This window comes from Nesoenas mayeri (assembly GCF_963082525.1).
Source record: "Nesoenas mayeri genome assembly, chromosome: 3".
NCBI classification, from domain to species: domain Eukaryota; kingdom Metazoa; phylum Chordata; class Aves; order Columbiformes; family Columbidae; genus Nesoenas; species Nesoenas mayeri.
The window spans coordinates 108,307,072-108,326,819 of NC_137544.1; the positions used below are offsets into that span (position 1 = coordinate 108,307,072).

Genomic DNA, 19,748 nt, shown 5'->3' on the forward strand with positions numbered 1-19,748 from the left:
GCTAGTATTTAGCACTGCCTTTAAGATATGACACACAAGCAGATCCAGGAGAAGTCTGTGCAGCTCTATCAGTATAGACATAAAATCCAAGGTCCAAGGAAGTAAATCTCTTGCCAAGTTTGTATTTCTCCTTGGAAGCTGGTAAATCTCTTGCCAAGTTTGTATTTCTCCTTGGAAGCTGATAATACAAGGTATATAATGATGCAACAAAAAACAGGCCAAAAAGTAAATTCCAAGACAGGTGCTGAAAATAATTAGGTTTCCTATTCTGGTAGGAGGTGTGATACCAAAAGGAGACAGCTACAATTTTAGAAAGCAATGCTTTGATAAAGGTGATGTTAAATAAACAGATCTGAAACAAAGGCAAACAACAATCCCTACGCAAGACACAGATTCGTAGTTAAAGAAACTACAGTCACAGAAAGTAAGCCCTGTGGTACTTAGCACAGTAAACACAGAATGGCAAAACATCCACTCCTCTTTGTCTGCCTGACAAGCTCCTAATGGCAATTTGAAATAGAGAGCCCTCAAAACATAGACATTTATTCCTAGCAACGCCAAAAAGGAGCTTCAACAGCTGTAAGGTAAATCAGTAGGGAAGACTAAAATGTCTGTCAAAAAGCACACGACTAAAAGGCACAAGTTTCAGTATTTGAGAAGCAGCAAAGCTGTAGAAGAATTGATGCCTTCCTGGACCACCCCAGGAAGGAGGAGCAAAGGGTACACAGGCAGAGAGAAGGTATTTATGCGTAGGACTGCAAAATGGGAGACTCCTCAGGTTCATCTGTTCTGGACACATTCTCTTCCAGGAGTGCTACCAGAAACCTGAGACTCTGAAACACAGTTGGCAGCAGAAAACAACAACATTCATCAGGTGTTCCCCAGAGACACCTACAGAATCTGAGTTTCAGCATGAAGCAGCTGAGCTGGTAGATACATGACTTCCCTCACCAAAACCAACACCCATGCCAAAGGGCTGGGGAGCAGAAAATCAGGATTTTTCTTTTTTAGAGAGAGATTTCAAGCAAAGCACATCCTACAGAGTTCAGTATCTCCATTTGTTAAGTGGCTAAAGCCATAAATAACAAAACAAGAACAAAAAAAATAAACACAAATAAAGCAGACGTGGTATAACAGACACCTTTGCAGGAACAATAATCTCACTGATCATCATGACTATTTGTATTTTAGTAAAGAGACAGGCCTTTCATTTTGTAATATGCTGAAAATCTTTGAAGGGTCCACTCACACTAGATGAATGACTTGTGACATGGCAAATGAAGTTCAACTTTTATTAAATCATAGTAATGATTTTTTTTTTCTAAGATATGCTGTGATATAGATTAATTGCATGAAGAAATGGACCTAGAATCATCACAGAATATACTTCAAATCAATGTGCTGTTACCACCAAAATCAAAGGTATTAGGATGGGGCAAACAGGACAAATTATTAGTATGGTCTCTGTCAGAATACCATGTGCAGCACTCATAACCCAAACCCTCAAAAAATAGCATTACATTACAGAGGGCCTGGGAACAGGGATGATTAGAATGTCAATTTCATACCAAGAGTCAGAGGAGACTTTTTAAATGTGAGACGAAGTAAACACAGCACAAAGAAAATTAAGCATCTACCTCCCCATTTAACTCTGGAAATAGTTCCTGAAACTGAGCAGGACAGGACAGTGTCTCTTTTTCACAACCAAAAAACCATAATTATTCTTTTATGCTTTGCTGACCACCCCACACAATTATATGCTCTGCAGCAGTGAAATACAAAAAGACAAAAGACAGAAATTACTTCTATGACAGAACTAGTTTTCTCCCTCTATAGCAAGTGTTATTTTGAAGAAGAAGATTTGACAGAAACAGAAGACAAATTCCAAAATTCTCCTGACACATAACTGCAATCAGAAACACAATTTTGCTGTCAGTCTCTAAACTAGACTTCAGATGAAGCTAAATTATTTGACAAGTAAGTTTACTGAGGCACAGAAAACAAAACCATACAAATGAAAATGTGATATGCAACACTCAAGAATACTTAGCTCCAAAAAACACACTATTAGCAGGTCATCTGTCTGTGTTTTGTTACAGATATATCAACTGTCTGACAAAGTAGTAACTCAATTTCACCAAGGGGAAGTCACATTTGACCAATCTCATTGCCTTTTATGAGGATATAACCAGGTGGATGGATGATGGCAGAGCAGTGGATGAGGTCTACCGCTCTTCAGTAAAGCAATTGACACAGTCTCCCACGGCATCCTCACAGCTAAACTGAGGGAGTGTGGTCTGGACGATCGGGTAGTGAGGTGGACTGTGAACCGGCTGAAAGGAAGAAGCCAGACAGTCATTGTCAGTGGCGCAGAGTCTAGTTGGAGGCCTGTATCTAGTCCTCAAGGGTTGGTACTCGGGCCGGTATTCAATATATTCATCAATGGTTTGGATGAGGGAATAGAGTGCACTGTCAGCAAGTTTGCTGATGACACCAAGCTGGGAGGAGTGGCTGACACGCCAGAAGGCTGTGCTGCCATCCAGCGAGACCTGGACAGGCTGGAGAGTTGGGCGGGGAAAAGATTAATTAAAAGAAACAACAGAAACACCTGGGCAGGAGCAACCCCATGTTCCAATATAAGTTGGAGAATGACCTATTAGAGAGCAGCATAGGGGAAAGGGATCTGGGGGTCCTGGTGGACAGCAGGATGACCATGAGCCAGCGCTGTGCCCTTGTGGCCAGGAAGGCCAATGGCATCCTGGGGTGTATTAGAAGGGGGGTGGTTAGTAGGTCGAGAGAGGTTCTCCTTCCCCTCTACTCTGCCCTAGTGAGACCACACCTGGAATATTGTGTCCAGTTCTGGGCCCCTCAGTTCCAGAAGGACAGGGAACTGCTGGAGAGAGTCCAGCACAGGGCAACAAAGATGATGAAGGGAGTGGAGCATCTCCCTTATGAGGAAAGGCTGAGGGAGCTGGGTCTCTTTAGCTTGGAGGAGACTGAGGGGTGACCTTATTAATGTTTACAAATATATAAAGGGTGAGTGTCATGAGGATAGAGCCAGGCTCTTTCGGTGACAACCAATGGTAAGACAAGGGGTAATGGGTTCAAACTGGAACACAAGAGGTTCCACTTAAATTTGAGAAGAAACTTCTTCTCAGTAAGGGTAACAGAACACTGGAACAGGCTGCCCAGGGAGGTTGTGGAGTCTCCTTCTCTGGAGACATTTAAAACCCGCCTGGACACATCCCTGTGTAGCCTCATCTGGGTGTTCCTGCTCCAGCAGGGGACTGGACTAGATGATCTTTTGAAGTCCCTTCCAATCCCTAACATTCTGTGAATTTTAGCAGTCTTGAGAGGAGGCACCTCTGGACAAGGTTTTACTTAAACTTCTGAGAGCCCTGCAAGATCAATGTTTTAGCTGTCTATCATGGCAACATAGCTTCACTGAAAAAAATTATTAAAACCAAAAACCATCGTCTTTCAGATCCTCACTGAAAACAGTGTTATGTCCTCAGGATACATTAAGAACTAAGCAACCCAGATGAAGCTTCATCTACAACAGACTTGCACTGGTGACAGTTAGAAGAGACACATTACTGTTGGCTGTGCATATTTGACAGAGAGCTAATGGCACAAACAAGTTTACCATTACCTTTCCTGCAGTGAATCCACTACTGTCTTCTCAAAGGCTTCCTTAAAAGCTGAACTTGGGTGGGAGTACAGATAATTATAAAAATATTGTTTTAAGCCAAAAATCTGTACTTGTGGTGCACTAGCATGTTTCCAGGTGCCAGCTAAACAGCAGGACTCACAACAGCAGTATCATACCAATATGACCCATACCGTCCTTCCCTTCATGTCTCCATAGCTATCTGCACCATGTACCCTTACTCCAAATTCCAAGATCTTCATAGTACAGGCTCTGCTGTGGAAAGCACATGGATAAAGCAATGCTTCCAACAGGCTACACACAACAAACTTCAAAAAAACCAAAAAAGCAAAAAAAGCCCAAACAAACCCAAACGCACTACTAATTGTTATCTCCATACTAACCACAGCATGAGTCCATCCCAGCTTGCCAAGCTGCAAATGCTTGTCCAAAAGAGCATCTGAAAAGAATCTGCAGTCATTCTCTATAAAAATACTTCCCCGTCAACTCAGCAGCCACAGGAAAGCCTTGAATTAAGACTATTCCTCCCCAAATACCCTTTGCATTGACTATAAGAACTGCTAAGGCCTTTGTCTTTTCAGGCTTCTAATCGTTCATCTACTTGGCAAGTTTTTCCATCTTCCACACTGTGCACTTGGAGTAACATTATGAAGAAAGCATTATTTTTTTAGAAGTGTCTTCACCCTAGGAAGTTAAAATATACGCACTAGATGCATGCAAACACTGCAACAACTTAATACAGAAAATAGTTTATTTTCAGTTCCAAGAGATATCAATAGCAACATTTCTAACTCATCAGAAATGAGCTTTAAAATACAAGACTGCCAGGCACATGGTAAAGCATACATCCAGCCTTCCAAAAAAGCTGAAGACTTCTTCAGACATGATGTGCTTCTTAAAAGATACTGCCAAAGGTGAATATCAATTTACATTTAATATTACCACATTTGTTTTTGCAATTCTGCAAACAAAGACTTTCTTCTCCCAAAGAACCTCTTCCTAATACTGAAAGCCTTAGCTTAAATGAAGATTTTCAGACTCTGTCTTATAAAAATATTTTACAATAAAAACATCTGAAACACAAGCAGTCATCTTCTGCCTCTCCTGAAAACCAAAGAGAGACAGGCAAAGCCTTAGGACATCCAAAGAAATTGAGGTGAGCTAACAAACGGCACAGGGTTTGTTCGTATCAGCAGAGTTCCACCAGATCACTGCCATGCTGCTTTTCAAGTGTATCAGGAGTCAAGTTCACGTAAGCATAGTGCAAGAAAGTTGCTGATTCCCAGCAGTAGAGATCTTCCTGTATCTGTATATGAAAGCATCTGTCTTTCCAAGACTAACCCCATAGACACCATCAGGCACCAGAGACCCAAAATGTGTTTGTCGGCTGCTGAGAAAGGATTCATCAACACCATTCAGCAGGGAGGAAGAATTCCCATCCACATTCAGGGCTTTTGCAGTGGCGGTTTCACTTGTGCCATCAGAAATGGCGTGAGGAGAGTCCTTCCCAGCATACTTGGTAATGCCATTCATGCGCTGATGGAGATCTTGGCTCAGCAGCAATACAATAGTGCCTCCAACACGAAGTACTCTGGTAATTGCAGAAAAAGTAAAGGTTAGGTGTTCATACTGCCTAGCACTCATTCTTCTGTGCAGAACTCAACACTGCTTACACTTCAGATGTCAATTGCATTGGATAAAACACCTAAGCATGTTAAACGGCATGGCTCAACTCAGTAAGCTACATCTCCAAATGGAACTGAAACTCCCTGTCTTCATAACTCTTCCTAAATGGGAGAACTGGGCCCCGTCCTGACTTCCAAACATTTCTGACCTTGGGAGTTCTTTTCACTAGGTTAGCAGGGAAGATGGACTCAGCTTTTTCCCCTTACATGAGTCTCTAGCAGCCTGCAAAGGAACAGCTTACCAGAGCAGCAAGAGCTTCTCAGGTTGGTAAGGCAATTCTGAAGCTGGCCTTTCCCTTTGGAAATGTTAAAAGGTCTGTCCTTTCTGTGCTCCACCGATCCTTAACGGCTTTAAAACTCAGGAAACAGAGGAAAACTAACCATTGTTTGTAATCAATTTTTTTTTTTTTTACTACATGAGGAAACATTACATTCAGCTTTAAAAGAAGGGAAAAAAAGGACTATCTTCACTCTGTTCACAGCAAGTGGACTAAAAAGTCTTACTGGTGGGGCTCCTATAGTCCCTTCCTCACCTCCACTATCCCAAGGAAATGTTTTGCTTAGGGTGGCCCAATAGAGCAAATGAGACCTGTTGGCCATGCTTGTCTTCTGGAGGGACAGTCAGTGTAAGACGACATAAGATTGCCCTGCCAGTTTGTGGAGCTACCTCACCTTCCTCACCATCATCCCACCACATTCCTGCATTGGGTGAGCAAGGTCAACACCCACCACTGAAGACCAACCCTACAGAAAGGCCTTGTTTTCAGCCAAGAAATGAAATAAAAGGACAGATGGTTTGCAGTGTCTGTTAGAAGCAGCTCACTATTAACTTGGCTCAACTCTGCCATAAAATGACAGGGTGAGAGATGAAAGGAGACATCTAAAAGCCAGAGCAGGTGGCTAGCTGGATAATCCAGCTAACAAAAAGGAAAATGCATACCACATTTTCTGGTCTGAGATCCTTCTTGCCAAGGCAGGATGGTAAAAGCTTGGTTGTGAACCCAAAAGGAAAGACTACAATTCCATACAAGCAGACCACAACCAAGAAAGGATTATTGCTTTATTTGCCTAGTCATGTTTTGTCTAGGTCATCCCCTCCTCTTCCTTCTTTCTACCTTGTAAAGAACATTTGTGAGCCATGCTTTTAGCTCACGCGTGGCTCACAAATGTTTCACCATCATGCCTTGTAAAGAATATTTGGGAGTGTGGCTCATACAACAAGCTCGTTCCTTGCCAGCTTACACTGCCATCAGCACTTCCACAGCTTGCAAGACAAACCACAACAGCCTTTAAGGGACAAATGAAGGACTCAGCCTTTCACAGCCTGCACAGGGTCAGATTACAGAGCTGGAGAATGTTGAGAATAAAGCAAACCTAAAGCTGATTGAATGCTGAGGATCACAAATCATCATGACATTTATAGGAAACCCCAAGCATGTCAAAGGCCACAAATACCTTTCCATTTCCTGAAGAATATCTGGAAGGAGCTGTATGTCTTTTGTGATCTTGAACTTTTTCCCAAATGGAATATCCGAAATCACAGCATCAAAGCTTTCTGAAGGCAATGGCAGTGCTGCAGAATAAAAGCAGATCTTTACATTCAACTATTAGAAAAATGAACAGCAGCTATGTTCCCATTCATCTTACAGAACTGCCAGCTCTTTTGCACATTATGCACCCAGATTAGCAGCTCCTTCTATACTTATCCTCACAAACAGCACTATGAAGCCACCAATCTGATGCAGACTAGGAAGAGACAAATGCATGAGCATGTGGTTTAGCTTGCAGATTTCCTGTTACTGGTGATACATTTGCTCCAAGAGCAAGACACTCCCAACGGGGGACTGCATGCTTCCAAACTAACTGCTGCTTCTCAACACGCAGTGCATCTTTACAAGTAAAATGCAAAAGAGCTAAGCCTGCAAGCACTTTACTTAGCACAGATATTCAGATACACACATATGAGGTGCAACCACATATTACATTTCCCAATAATCTAGTTTCAGCCAGAATCACTTGGATTCTGCTGGAGCTAGTGTCCTTGAAGTACCACCCCACAGTTTTTGTATCCTGGGAATAGTAATTTCTCTTGACCATGAGGCAGCACTTCCCCCCTGTGATGACGAAGGCAGCCACACACCAGGCTGTGCTGGCCAGAGCATAGCCAGCATGTGAAAAGGTGAGACTATGGGTTCTCCATCACTCAGGACGCTCAAAACTCAACTGGCCAAGGTCACAAACAACATGACTCACCTTTGAAGATAGCCCCACTCCCAGCAGATGACAAGACTAAAGACCTTCAGTGATCCCTTCCCACCTAAACCCTGCTGTGATTATACACCAGCCTTTCCAGAACTAGCTGGAGATGGTTCTTGGACCATCCTTGGATCAACACTTGCAGCACAACCATTATCTACAAATGAAAGGACAAGTTACCTACAGTCCTTTTCAAAACATGCAGAAATAACAGTGACAAAGACACCAGTTACTTGTTCAGCATTAGGAAAGCCTGATATGAAAGTATCTTCCATTGGCCAATGCAAATCATAACTTTCCAAGAAATAAAGCTATATATATTCTTATAAAAATAATATTTTTTACCATTCTAGCAAGAAATAAAAATTGCAGGGTAAAAATAATATGCATACTTCATCACCCATGCACAGGAAAAAGCAGCTAGCTTTTGTCTTTCATGAATTTCCTATAGGACTAATTTAGACTTGGGCTTTGAAGTCCAGAATAAGGTCATAAAATTATTACCTTCTCTCCAGACTAGTTCATGAACTGAGAGCAAAACACATTCCTTCTTCCAGGACAACAACATCATCATTTAAAATACTCCTATTACAATTCAGCTGAGCTTAATGAGTCATCTGGTAAATTTAATTTACAAGCAACATTTTATCTGGATTTGTCCTTTCTGTGTTCTCGTAAGACAGAAAGAACTCTCATATGGTAAGCACTCTTTGTGGTATTCACAAATTTACAATTAAGACAGATAACTACTGCCCACATCTGACAATTACTATTTTCATTGTCTTCTGCTGAGTTTATTCTTGCTGAAGTTTGGGAGCAGGGAGGGGAGAACAAATAATTATTCACTCACTAGCACTACAGAGTCACTACTCAACTATTTGTCCTACACATCACCTCAAGAGAACCTACGCTACCTGTACAACCCCAGAACTATAAAAACCTCCAACATGTCTCACTTGGAAAGCCTACAGACATACCTTTCACAGAAGCCCTTAATAACTCAATCTTATCCATCAGGCCTGCAGTCCTAACATTCACATCTGCAACCTCTAACCGCGAATCACTTATATCAGCACCCCAGTAACAGGCTTCCTGTTCAGAGAAAAAGAGAAAAGTCATTTTCTTGACAAGGAGGTGTATTTATTTTATAAAATCTTCACAGAACTGCCTTGTTGCACAACTCTTTCAAGACAAACCCCTTGCTAGGAGATATTGTAACATTACACAGAGCAATATACAGACCCAGAGGACAGAAGAATTTGGGAAGTATATCCTGCTTTCACTCCTTTCAAGTTTTGGCCTGCTCAAGAGACTTATAACTTACAGAAATACTGAAGCTATGTCCTAACAGCAAGACTCCTGCTGGCTAGAGACAGCCCGCTGCCTCTAGTACTGACAACTGACTGTACTGCCACATTGACAGCTCCATTCCCAGGATAAGCCCAGGCAGTTTTAGAAGTCCATGGTTGCCTCACACAAACCATGTGGTATAAATCCACGACTCCCAGCACCTGCCTGCACAAGTACATAGGACTTAGGTTTACATTCCTGTGGAGGAACATTTGTATTAAAACACTTCTGACAGCTGTCTAAAACTATCAGTTTGGTTCCAGCTTTCCAGTAATGGACTTTGGTATAACTATGGTACAGATTTTTCCTGATGCAGCTACAAGACATCTTGCACAGGTCCTGCCTGTTGCCACTGTAATACTCACAGGCCACTCTTTCGCAGCTTCCAGCAGTATCGTTCCTAAACCACACATGGGATCCAGCACAAAGGCACCTGCCTAAAAAATAAATAGGTTATTGCATCCCAAACAAGACAGACTCTTCTCCAAGGACAAAGCTTACTCAAGTATGTACAGATCACCAACATACTCCCACGGAACCCAGCGTAGATAACAACCACCACTGTTTCACCAGGCCAAACTTGCCTGTAGAAAGCAGTAGTAGAAAGCATCAATAGTTTCACTAAAGCCAGTGCATCAATGCATCTAGTTTTGAGCTGACATCTAGAGGAAAAATCATGAGTGGACTGCAGATGGATATTAGTAACAAATTAATCTGTGGAAAACACCACACTTGGCTTCTGTTTTCTCTTGGGAGAACAACCCCAAACAAGGTTTGAAGCCTGGACAGTGAAAAAGTCTTGCCATTTAGACATATATCTATATAAGGAATAACACCTCTCCTGAGAAGGACCTGAATTACCGCAGATATCTGGTTGAACAGCAGGTGACAGCACACTCTGATCACAGATAAACTCCGTCCACAAGCATTAGAGGATGGGGCATTAAAATCACCACACTTCTTCAAAGCTTCAGCTCCAGCTCTGATAAGCAGCAATCTCCCCTTCATTTGGGACTCTACATCTTTGCCATGAACATTCACTTACACTGATTTCAGCCAGAGATGCCATGGCCCACGCAATTGTTGACCGCAGTCCCGCTGTTTTGATATACTCCCTGTTTGCTAGTGGAAGCCTGCAGACAGCACACAAAAAAAATCAGCATAAGATAACAGTACAGCCAACCAGAAATGCCCAAGTAATATGAAAGAACAAATGAACTTGACAGATCTGCAGATAGACAGTCTGCTTTTATTTATAATTCACTGCAAAGTCTGTCCTATGTGCTCAGATAATCTCCATACAGACCACAAGACTAATGTGACAGTCCAGCGAATATTAAACCAGAAGATAAATACTCACAGTGGACAACAATGTGCCTGTTCTGATACCGCCAAGACAAATCCAATAAGGAGAATGCCTACCTGAAAAGAGGAATCCCCACCACAGAGTGAATGTCATTAAGATGTACAAAGATCTGAAAGAGGAAAAAATAACATTAGAAACCCTCAACCTGACATGACAATACCTTTAACTCATTTAAATGAGACAGAACATGTTTCTACAAACTTCTGATCCGAGTTTTTAAGAACAAAAATATATGCTTTAGACAATTATGATTAATTGGAAGAAATACTAGGCAATCTGAACACCACCTTAAAGAGGATTTAATATTTAAGCAAACTGGGAGGTGAATTTTGTCAGCCAGGAATTCATCACCAAGTACCTGAATCTTTAAAGGAAATGATTTCATAAATTTGAATTGATATTTTTAATTACACAAGCATTTACTCTAAACAGGAGAAGATTATTCACTGTATACTAGCACTCAGGTGTTCTCACACACACACACTGTGTTTTGGGGTTTTGTTTTGTTTTCTTAAAAAAATAAACCCACACACAAGTGACACTAAGGGGCATTTCAGATGGAGGTAAATGTGGGTAATTCTTCCAGAAATACCGGCAGCTCAAAGCAATTGTTCTCCTGTCCCATAGGCAGCATCCCAAAAGAAGACTGAGCTCTCCAACAGGTCTTGCATGACTGCAATCCCTCCTCATGAAGCCCAAAGACAAACATAATGCTGTCAAAAAATCCCAGTCTTCAGCACTTGAATGGTTTCGGAGCAAGAACTGGGACAAGAACAAGAGCCCCACTTGAGGCTCAACAAAGCCATATTTGATTCACAGCCTGGGAAAACCAGAGCCAGTAGATGAACTCATAGCCTTTAGGCTCCAAATTCCCCAGCATCAGCATCAAGAGCAGCTTCTATCCACCAAGCACAGGGATGGAAAAACAGCTTATCAAAAGCAATGAGTCCTTTCCAAGGTCTCCAGACAGCTTGTACCACAGAGGGTGTCTTAAGCAAGCGGCTTGTCGGGGACATGGTCTAGGAGGAGGCTCTCCCACAAACAACCTTCTCAAGCTGAGTTCCTCAAGAACACAGCCTTGTTGCTCACTCTTTTCCCCTACAGAAGCCAAACAAGCCACCCAACAGCTCAGGTGATCGCTGTTCTCAGCAGAGTTAGAGTCCAGCAGTTTGTAAGCATGCTGGTTCTCAAGACATCGCCTGTACGGATCCTTCCCCTGACGTATAGGCGCATGCTGGCTGTTCTGGTATTCATTACTGGAGCTTAAGTGCTCTGGAAGTTGTGCACACACTGGCCATGTAAAAGTTTTGCTCAGTGCTACCACATGATTTCTAGGTAAATTCAGCAGCAGAAAGACAAACAGGAAGAGGTCCTGAGCTCAAAGGTAGCAGAGAACAAACCAAAAGATACCAGGGACAGCTGCAGAAGCAGCAACAAGCCACTTGACAGAGAAGCACCACTACCTCCAGATCGGGATTCCGCAGATCAGCCCTCCACCCAAACTGCTTCATGAGCGCTATGCCAATGGCTCTTCCGATCTCCTGCAAGCAAGAAGAACAGTCACAGGCAGTAAAAATAACAGAAATAAAAAAAAACTACAGACCTCAACCTTGACTGTACAATTCTTATAAATACCTGGGAAATTAAAGAATCTCTATCCCTAGGAGAACAATTTGTACAAGGACTAGAAGAGGTACAACTGTGGAGAGGGAGGGGCAGAGCAAACACACCACAGGACAAAATGAATATCACTCAGCTGGAGTGCAGGATGCTGAAGTTCAAGTCCTGTCCAAGGTACAGCAAAAGTTATAATCATTTCAGGATTATTTATCACGCACAAAATATTTCTGATGGCTGTAAACTAGATTACCTAAGAGAATACCCATGAGCGCACAACTACAACTCATAGTTCTAACTCCCTTCAGGGTATGAGAATTCAAATGCATAGCACAAATTTAAGCAAACATTTGTGTCAGTAGGCTCATATGTCACAACTTCCCAAGTCACTAGCTTCAGCAAGGAAAAAAAAAATCAAGTTAAACTACTGTTATCTTCAAGTAAGAGAAATCTACATAAATGGCAACTACACAGGTTTGGTTTTTGGTTTTTGGTTTGCTTTTGTTTTGTTTGTTTGTTTCCTCACAGTACAAAAACATTATACATGAAAAGTACTGAATGGCACCACTCTCTCCCAAAATCCAACCCCCAAGGACACCTCCCAGGGCTGCACCACCCTCCTGTGTAACCAGTTCTCCCCAGTATCCAACCAGAGTCTACCAAAGCTCCAAGTTCCAGCTTTTGCCCCTTCTTCTACACTGTCTGCCACAACGGAGAGGAGTCTGGCTCCATTGTCCTTACAACAGCCTGTAAGCTATTATCAGATCACTCCTCAGACTCCACAAGTCCAGCTACCTCAGCCTCTTTTACTTATCCTCAAAAAAGACATCAATCTGAAAAATATTCAGGGTAACTGCCCAGAAATTATCAACAGTCCTTGTATTTCCACTTGCTTAAGGTCAATGCAGGTCAAGGGCTTTTTTGAAGAAAACAGAAAAAGTTTTGATCAGTTTGTTATTCTAAAACATACAACACAATTTAAATTACAAACAAAACTACATATCTTCCTCCACCTTTGCTAAATTCTTTTAAAACATAGATACTTTAGCATACCTGTGACGTAAGTATTTTGGCAATCGCTCCGCTACAACGACAAGACACTCTGAAGCTAAGCTTCTCATTCACAATAGGTTCCTCTCCACTGCTTTTGGAAGCATTTTCTAAGGAAGCCTTGCTTTCAGTCCAGCAGTCCTGATCACTCTTTCTCTCCGGAACCACACAACTCTCTCCAGCTTCCACATGACCTTCCTCAGACATAGTCTCTCTCACTTGTTGTGTCTTCTGCCTTTTAGTTGCAATATTTGTCTCTTCTTCTGATTTTCTCTTGAGAGGCAATCGGTTTTCTTGAGAGACATCATCTTTTTTCCCCTTGCATCCATGAAGGTTCCTCCAAATAGAGATAACATCCAGCCAATAGTCTGGTTCCTCAATGACAAGGCTTTTAATGTCATGCAGCATTTTCCCTGAAAAAAAAAAAAAAGTTTCAGGTTAAGCTGTTCTCAGCATTTGACCACCACAGCAGCAATTACAGACAAAGCTGAGCTCTCAACACCCACATACCACACTGGAGAGACCCAGGCATCACTTTGATTTTAAGCTCTGCAGAATCAAGATTAAATCATGCAGGGCTTGAGCTGTGCAGAAGAATTCAGCAGCTTTAGAAAACCAGACCACCTCTGAGTTTCAGACCCAGAGTCAGAGGACCAGCCTACCATGCCGTCCTCCCCAGAAAGCACTTGGTCCAGGATTAGAGACCTGGGAAAACTTCCAGGATTGAAAGACAGACATGAACGTGAATCACTTTGATCCAGATCAGAATAAAAACCGTAAGTTTATAAAGGAAATCAACCTGCCTTCAATCCTGCAGAGTCTCCCACATACACCTAAACTTACACCCATGGGTAGTTGAATTTGCTCCAACAAGAAAGGCACAGGGAATATAGAAGCAAATTCACTTCACCTTGAAGCTGGACAAGGGAGGAAAAGGGGAACACAAAAAACAAACAAACAAACAAAAAAACCCACAAACACAAAACCACAAATGGTATTTCTATTACTCATTTAGAATCATGGTTAAATTTGATCCTCAAAGCTGAAGGCCATCTGTGATTTCACAAATAAAATCTCACTAGCACACAGATATCCATCCATCTTATCTGAAATTCTTATTCCAACACTGACAAAGAATATCACCTGAGTAGCTGAGTTTTACAAGAAAACTGTGAACAGGTAAGTAACACAGGATATACGTCTGGATCCACTTTGACTAAAGGAAAAGTGCCCATCATTACAATGCACTCAAGTAGTTCAGAACAGAACTTCAGTTTCGTTATTTTTTCAGAATTCATTATTGTCAATTAGAACTGCAGCTGTTAGTAAATAAATAAAATAAATACTAATTTTATAAATAAAACTTGAACAGGGGCTTCACATTTCTGAGCACACACTGTGAGCAAACTGGAGGAGACAATCCGAGGGCAGGAATCAGTGCCATACCTCTATTTCTAGAAACTGCAAGTGGAGTTTGTTTCTTAAGCAGCAAAAACAGTCTCTCTCCAGACTTGAGTTTCTTTAGCTCGACCAGCTCCGCCTCTGTGCTGAAGAAGACCTTTCCTAAGACGCAGTCCACCTCAGAGGGAAAACAGAAACCAAACTGGGAAGGTGTTGTGGATGAGCACTTCCAGCCACCCCTCACACCCACGAGGTCTCTTCACACTAACCCCAGAATACAAATTGATTACTGTATTTTAAAAAGCTAAGCTAGGAGGAAGAGTAACCAATAAGCCAGGAATCCATATTTTAAATAAATCAATAAGGGGAGGGGCCTGTTAGAATTAGATGAATGAGATGGGTAAACTGAGGCAAGTGTTGGGTAGTCTGTAAACCCTGCAGTACCCGACCAGTGGGGAACGAGAGGGAATTTGCGGCCGGGATTTGGGGGGATATAAGCAGGGGCTTTTTGCCCTATTCCGTGTGCCTACCTTTAGGTAGAACACCCGGTCTTGCTAAATCGCTAATAAAACATGCTTTGCTGAGAGATCCTGCCTGGGCCTATTACATTGGCAAGGTAATCGTTTCCTACACAGGGGACATATCCTGCCTGCGGCAAGGGCTAGAACAGGCGGCGCTCAGGGGTCCAGTTCGACCCAGGCCGAGACAACGACCGCACCCATGAGGCTCCACGCAGGTGGCAGCAACAGCCCACGCTTCGGCCGCCCGGCTCCAGAGTGCAAAGCCAAAGATCTGCGTTCCCCGCCGATCCGGACCGTCCCAGGTGGGCACCGGCTCCGCCCTCACCTCCGTGGCGCCCAGCCGCGCCCGCACCTCCTGCGCCAGGAAAGGCTCCAGCCCGCGGCCCGCCGTGCAGAAGAACCGCCCGACCCCCGCCGCCATGTTACCCCGCCCCGCCACCCATCGGGCCCGGCCCTTCTCGGCCAGGGCCCCTCCTCCAGGGCGGCTCTCCCGCCGTGAGCCCTCCATGGCATGGCAGGGTGTCGGCCCCTGCTGCCGGAAAGTTATTTATCAGCACCCGGCGCGGAGTGTGTTTGTACACCTGGCGGCACATCTTCACCTGCCCTCACGGAACCGCTTCACCACTAAATGCGTTTGTCACCGTGACGGGCGCCGCACGGGCGAAGAAAACAAAGGGGAAGTACGGTGGCGGGCTGGACGTCAAGAAGAGGGTGGCAGGAACGTGTTCTACACCGCCCGTGGGTGATGTGGAAGTCGTGGCCTTGGAGTTGCACGGCCATGCAGGTTCAGGTGGAAATCGGGAAAGTCTTTCTCATAGTGCATGAGGTAAGGTCAGAAGAAGAGGGTTTGGCTGTTTCTTAAAGCAGGCTAGAGAAACCCATTAGGATTGGTAACACAGGGAGAGGGGCTAAATTACTTTTTCTCCCTTTTCTGTCATTTTATTGATGTTGCACCAGTGAACATTTCCCTTCACCTGTTAAATCACCAATCACTAACCAAGCCCAGACACAGGGTCTCACATGGAACACACTATAAAGCACCTGCAGAGTTTTGCTTCTGTCAGCTGAAATGTCCAAAATAAGCCTCAGATGTTAACCGCTCACCTGCAGCACAAGGAAAAATAAGGAGGAATGGAGTGAGAGCTGCTGCATTGCAGGGGGATGAGCACAAACCACAGAAGGGGCAAACGCATGCCCACACTGCAGCCTCCAGCAGATACACGCGATGGTTTGCCTAGGGACAATCAGTGGTTTGAAATGTGCAGGAACAGCCAGTGGAAATGCAAATACAGGAGATCCACATGTGGGGCAAGCACACACATGTCCATCAGCAACAGATAAACATCACAAACTGCATCAGTAGTAGCCTCCTGTGCAGTGGCAGGTAAACCACCATCCCTGGGGCCAAATCCACTCTTGCTACAGGGGCAGAGCTTTGCAAGGGACAAATTCAGTCCCCTTTCCCAGCAGGAACTGAACAACCTATACAGTACTGATTTACTTGCTAGGTGAGTGGAACACTGACAGCTGCCTTTCACCAGGCAACATGCTTATCTAAGTAACCTGCAGCTGCACACTGGAGAGCAGCTGCCAGGGCAGTCAGACTGTGTAACCGTGTCAGCAGAAATCTGGCATTTCCAAGGAGCCTCCATCCCATCTGGCCATCAGTGCAGAGCAGCTGTGTGCCCATGTGAGGATGTAGGGATGGAACAACTTCACAAGAGTACATAAAATCCTCTTTGGTGACACTGCAGAATTTCCCTCAAGGAGTTGCACATTCAACAAGGTGAGTCCCTCTTTCAGGAATCGTTTTTTTCCCCTCAGATGTAGTCTCATAATACTTACCCCTGGCCATTTCAGCATAAAGCTTACCAGCATCTGATGGACACCCACAGAGCAATACAGGTGGTCTTTGCCTGTCACCACTGCATTTCCATTTAGGATGTTAGTTGAACATAAGGAAGGGGGAAAGGGGAAAAGAAAGAAGGCAGGAAGGCGAGGGGAAGGGGAAGGCAGGGGGAGAGCGAAGAGAAAATTGATGGAATGAAAGGAACAAAAGGTAAAACAAGGAAGGCCGGCAGGAAGGGAGGGGGGCAGGAAGGTGGGAAGGAAGGAGAGCAGTTTAGGTAGGTAGAGAGGAAGGCAAGAATGATCACAAAAGGAAGGAAGAAGGTATTGAGAAAAGTAGTGAGAGAAGAAATAAGACAGTAATTAAGGAAAAACATCAGGGAGGCAGGAAAGTGGGCAAGGAGGAATAGAAGAAAGCAGTAAGTCAAAAGCAGGGGGGGCAGAAAAAAGGGAATTGAAGTAAGTACATACATAAAGTGAGGACAGAGGGCAATAAAGAACGGAGGAAGTAGGAAGGAAAGAAGTGTGTACAGTGAGGATGGAGTGGAATAAGGAAGAAGAAGGAAAGAAGGATGAGAGGAGGCTGGAAGGGAAGATGGAAGGAAGGAATGTGAAAGCAGGAAGGAAGGTGGGCGGGTTGCACATCTGTAGATATTGTACATATCTTTGAAAGTGATGTGCTAACTCATTTTACTGTAAATAAATTATTTGACAGGCTGTTGTGATCTAGGGAAATGGATGCTCATCAAAAGTAATGGAAGTAGAATAAGTAAGTAGTGAATAAAAGGGAACTTGGTAATCACACTGCATAGTCTTATCTGCCAACAAAATCAACTGACTTCACCTAGGTGGACAGACCACCTTACTTAGCCTGGAAAAGGACTGTGTAATTTATGTGTGATAAATAAATAGCCAAATACCTCATCATCCAATTAATGATGTACATGAACGGATGAATGAGATTCACACTGTCCCTACTTACTATGCAGCAAAACCACAGCCAAGAGAACAGGCTTGGTAGAACCAGTAATGAAAGAAGACCTGATCATGACCTGAGTCTGGTGCTGTGAGGAGACATCAGAGATGTACAATAAATGGGAGGCCCCATGGCTGAGCAACTCAGGCCATGATTCAGTTGCCAGTGAAATACTATTCACCATTTTTCCCACTTACCCAGTGAAGTGTGTGGAGGGGTGACCCCCAAAGGGCTTCCATTGCTGATGCCAAGTACCTGGCACAACCTGCTCCAGGGCAGTGTCAGGTGGGGAGTTTGACTGGAGCAGTACACCTGTCACACCATATCGCAGATGTCCTAAGATGATCTCAGAGAGAACAGAAACCTCCTGCGGAGCAGAAGATCAAAGGTTGATCTTAATTTTCAGTATAAATATCATTCATGAAAGCATGACCTCACGATCCTTCTGACTTTTTGGGTTTTAAGCATCCATCCAGGAGACAGTGGATAAGGAACACCAGGCATGATTCTCCACATGAGGAACTCAGGCATCCAGGATGTTCTGTTCTGTCCCCCAACAACCTGGGGAATTCAGGCTGTTCCTGCAAGGACTTGTCACACTGGGGAAGATAAGGGTGTCTGGGCATTCCCCTCGCCCCCATCTCTCCCTGTGGTGGCCCTGAGGAGAGGGCCAAGAGAAGTGTCCATCTCTGACTGTGGGTAGGGAACCCATTTGCCACATAGAGACAACAGAGCTGGGACTGTCATGTGCCCATGAAAGGTTCTGGGGTCCAGCCGGGAGGCAGAACCCCAGGCAGGGCTAGGAGCAAGGAGGGTGGGAGTGGAAAAATCAGTCGTCTCTCCATAGCCTACCCCTGACAGTTGTTTCCTGCCCAGCATCCCCTAACAACCCCACTTCACTCCCAGATGATACCCAAGGCTTGAGAAGAGCCCCGTATCTCCAAAACAATTCCACAAACTTCCAAATCACCCCTCAAGCCCCTATTGCAGCCCCATATCTCCCTCCTGGTGGGCACCAGATGTGACCACCTCCATCAACTTGCAAGAATTCTGTCTTGCAGCTGCTCCACAAAATACTAGCCCCATCACTCTGGATGGTCTGGTCCCCTGCCCTCTATTCTGTCCCTCCCCATGCCTCTTACTGTTCCCTGAACTGCCCAGGAAGGAAAAGCCACTTTGCAGGGCAGACTGCACTGTCTGGGTGAGGATCCCAAACCCACACCAGTTTCTCAAGTAACTCCTGGGATGAGCACATCCAGGTCACATCCTCCTCACTGGAGAATGTTCTGCTCTCTCTTCACACCCATGTTTGCCATAGACAACAAGAGGCTTGTGCTAGAAGAAAACTGTTTCTTTTTTAAACAGAATGGTTTTTCAACCCTTGTCCCTCAGGGTTTTCTTTTTTTGCAAAGATAAAGTATTATCTGAACATCTGTATATGTATGTATATATATCATGTACGTGTGTGTGCATGCATACCTTTATACACTCAAAAACGGTCCTGCACATTTGTGCCACTCATAGCAGCCCATCCTGCTTCATAGCAGAGAAGACACCAACTCCAACAAACAGCAAAAAAGCTGTCCCACTCAGCTAGGGGAATGCACTGAACCACATCCATCTGTGGCTCTGGAGGGAACACCACCAGCTCAGGTGGGAGGCTCTGACTTGAGTGTAAACACATTGCTTTACAGTATTTCCAGACACCGGCTGTACTAGAGAGTGCCACACTAGGACACACTCACCTGTGCCCAGCCCTTGGGGAGAGCATGGCCAAGGACACAGAAGGACACAAGGACAAGTCCTTCAGCAATCCCCACTTTGCAGCTGGACAGCAATTTTCTAACCCAATTAGATACCTATGGGCAGAAATGGAGACAAGGAAGAAAGGCAAAGAGATGTCTTTCTGAGAGAGTAACATAGCCCACCTGACCAGAGCAATGTTTTTGCATAATAAGGGGAAGTCACTGAGCAAGCAGCCCTCAGAGGAAATGCCTCTGTTCTGCCT

General features: G+C 44.1%; 1 protein-coding gene across 5 annotated transcripts; it reads right to left on the reverse strand.

The window, feature by feature from the left end:
- Window positions 1–4,415: 4,415 nt before the first annotated feature.
- THUMPD2 (THUMP domain 2 tRNA and snRNA guanosine methyltransferase) lies at window positions 4,416–19,748 on the reverse strand (the record flags this gene model as incomplete). Of its 5 annotated transcripts, none has more annotated exons than XM_080340997.1 (11): window positions 4,416–5,261; window positions 6,811–6,928; window positions 8,589–8,703; window positions 9,327–9,398; window positions 10,007–10,094; window positions 10,384–10,436; window positions 11,791–11,868; window positions 12,998–13,407; window positions 14,441–14,541; window positions 17,938–18,107; window positions 19,669–19,748. In XM_080340997.1, the coding sequence occupies 11 exons, from the start codon at window positions 19,690–19,692 to the stop codon at window positions 4,919–4,921; spliced, it is 1,572 nt and encodes a 523-aa protein (XP_080197123.1). In that variant the 3' UTR covers window positions 4,416–4,918. The 5 variants fall into 5 exon arrangements, with proteins under 5 accessions (XP_080197123.1, XP_080197122.1, XP_080197124.1 ...); XM_080340996.1 differs by lacking the exon at window positions 19,669–19,748 and adding an exon at window positions 19,220–19,352; XM_080340998.1 differs by lacking the exon at window positions 19,669–19,748 and having other exon boundaries at window positions 14,441–14,573; window positions 17,938–18,104.